Source organism: Lepidochelys kempii, chromosome 3, assembly GCF_965140285.1.
Source record: "Lepidochelys kempii isolate rLepKem1 chromosome 3, rLepKem1.hap1, whole genome shotgun sequence".
In the NCBI taxonomy this organism is placed as follows: Eukaryota; Metazoa; Chordata; order Testudines; family Cheloniidae; genus Lepidochelys; species Lepidochelys kempii.
The window spans coordinates 67478859-67481250 of record NC_136382.1 but is presented as its reverse complement, the minus strand read 5'-3'; the positions used below and the strand labels follow the sequence as shown (position 1 = coordinate 67481250).

General features: G+C 33.4%; 1 protein-coding gene across 9 annotated transcripts in view; it reads left to right on the top strand.

Annotated features, from left to right (window-relative positions):
• The window catches only part of SYNCRIP (synaptotagmin binding cytoplasmic RNA interacting protein), an 81701-nt gene extending 79787 nt beyond the window's left edge, over positions 1-1914 (top strand). For 5 of the 9 annotated variants that reach the window (XM_073336599.2, XM_073336601.2, XM_073336604.2 and 2 more), the window contains exon 11: positions 253-1914. In XM_073336599.2, coding sequence (XP_073192700.1) covers positions 253-281 — 29 coding nt within the window. In that variant the 3' untranslated portion in view covers positions 282-1914. The remainder of the gene's footprint in view (positions 1-252) is intronic. The other 4 variants (XM_073336602.2, XM_073336600.2, XM_073336611.2 and 1 more) reach the window with 1 other exon arrangement.
• Positions 1915-2392: the final 478 nt, after the last annotated feature.

Below are 2392 nucleotides of genomic sequence, written 5' to 3'. Positions count from 1 at the left end.
TCCTAGATGATTGAGATTCTAAGCTTAATTTTCTTAAATAAAATCAGTTTGTGAACAAAAGTGGGGCGGGCTGTGGGAAGGGGGAATCCAAAAAAGCAAAATTCCAAAGTTAGTGGCAATCAAATGACAAAATGCTCTTGGTCTAGTAATTTCTTTACTTTTAAATTCATTCTTTCTAAGATTTTATGTTAACATGTACAGATCTGAGTTTAAAATGATTTATCTAACTGATTCCTTTTGTTACCTGGCTAGCAGGGAAAAGGGGTCGAGGCCGGTCCTGACCTGTTACAATGAAGACTGACTTGCTATGTGGGATTACACCAGAAGCTTGCAGTGGAGTAATGGTAAGGAAATCAAGCAACCTTAAGTATCTCGGCTGTATAGGAGCATATTCTATTGCAGAAGACCTTCCTGCGAAGATCATGGATTCAAATATGGGACATTTTGAACTAATACTTGGACTTTGATATGAATTTCTTTAACAGTTTTCTCTGCAGTGCAAATTATTAAACTAAAGCTACTCTATTACCCCAATGTGTTCAACAAAATCCTTAACTTCTAGCATGGTATCTTCATAAAGAATAAAGTTCTTCTTTAAAAAAATAAAAATAAAAATCTGCTTTAAGTAGGTTTTCCCTCCCAGGTTTTCTTAATTATAAGGATTCCAAAAGTGGTATTCTCTTGAATTCTTGCATTGAAATTTTTATTGCAGTGGTATAGATGAATGCCATCATTGGTATCCTTAAATTTTATTTCTGCTCATGAAGGTTAATCATGATTGTCTATATAGTAATCACTTTTGGATTGTGTTCAGATACAGCAGTTTCAGGTGTAATCATCAGAGCTGGTTAGTCAGGCATTCCAGATAGTGGTTCTTTTCAGAACCTTTTTTAAAGGGTTGGTTAACTACCTCAGTAGCAGAGGATTGAACTATACCCTGTCTGTACTGTACATAGAAAATCTTTGTAGATAAAAGCAAGGCTTGTTTAATATGATATGAGGGTAAGATAATATACCAAATGTAACATTCTTAGTTGCCTTTAGTTTCAGAGGCTTTGTAAGATTTCCTCATGACCATCATAACAGGCCTTGCTTTTGTCGTATTTTGTGGCTGAAAAAGCAGCCTTGCTTCTTCAGATATTGTAGTTATTTGGATGTATAATAGTTTAGCAAGATGTTACTTTTGTAAGACATCAGATGTTCAAAAAAGTGCATCAGCAACTTGTACTAAATACTGCAGTGTCCCTTTATAAAAGGTCAGACTAAAACTGACAACTGTACAGTGAAGCCTGACATTTGGATATTTTGAAGTTTTTCATAAATCATAGAAAATAGTATATGGCTGTAGTTTAGCTTTTTAGGTAAAAGGTATGTTTTCATTAGTGCATTTCTTATTGCTGATCGCTGTAAAAACATGTGGATCAGCTTTCCATTTCTCTTATGCAGATCATGATAACCTGTAGAGTAGAGTACAATCATTTGTGCTATGTTTTTAATTTTCTAAAGCACCTTGATGACAGTGAGCGTTCAGTGGTGAAGCACCCTCTATTGAATCACCTTTCAAAAAAAAAAAAAAATTAAGTCCAAACTCGTATAGGTAAAGACAAGTGAAATTATGATTTAACTTGGACTTGACATAATGAGCTTCCCTTATCCCCTTTCCCAAAGGGATACTGCAGTTATACTACATACCCATAGGCACCACAATGAAAATTGAAGCTTATACCTAATTAAGGTTTTATACACACCAGTTCCCCCCAGTAAATGCAAATTTTATTAAAAAATTAGATATGTCATATGTTGAAAATGCTCATGGCAAACAATCATTTTGCATTCCTGCAAATAAAATTGTTTTATACTGTAAGCTGGAGGCGAGTGTAACTTATTTTTGTAATAAAGTTTTTATTTTTTTTATGTGTCATTAATATAAATGTGTGTTAGTACAGAGATCTTCTGGTTTAAAAACTTAGAATCGCACACATTTCAGTATGTTTACTTGTATTTACATAATTTTAGAATAGTGGTTGCCAATAGCCTGTATGTTTCACATTAATTGAATTTTTTGTTACCTTAATAAACCATTTTAGTATGTTGTATGTCAATTACTGGGATAGCTGGGACATGAAGTGTAATTTAAAATTGTCAAGTATTCATTGGAATATGTAAATGTGCCTTGCCAGTTATGAACCTTAAACATAAGTGGATGATGGTAAATTGAGTAGTCAATGCTTAATGAGGCATTTGCTGCCACAGTTTCGTAAACTGCCCATGCTAAAGAAAGTACTTCTTTTTCCTCAGATTTGAGCATAAAAGTATGATATTGAATCAGCTTCTAAAATTTCAAACATTGATAGAATATTAGGCTAATGGAAAGTGGGTTTGCTAAATACAT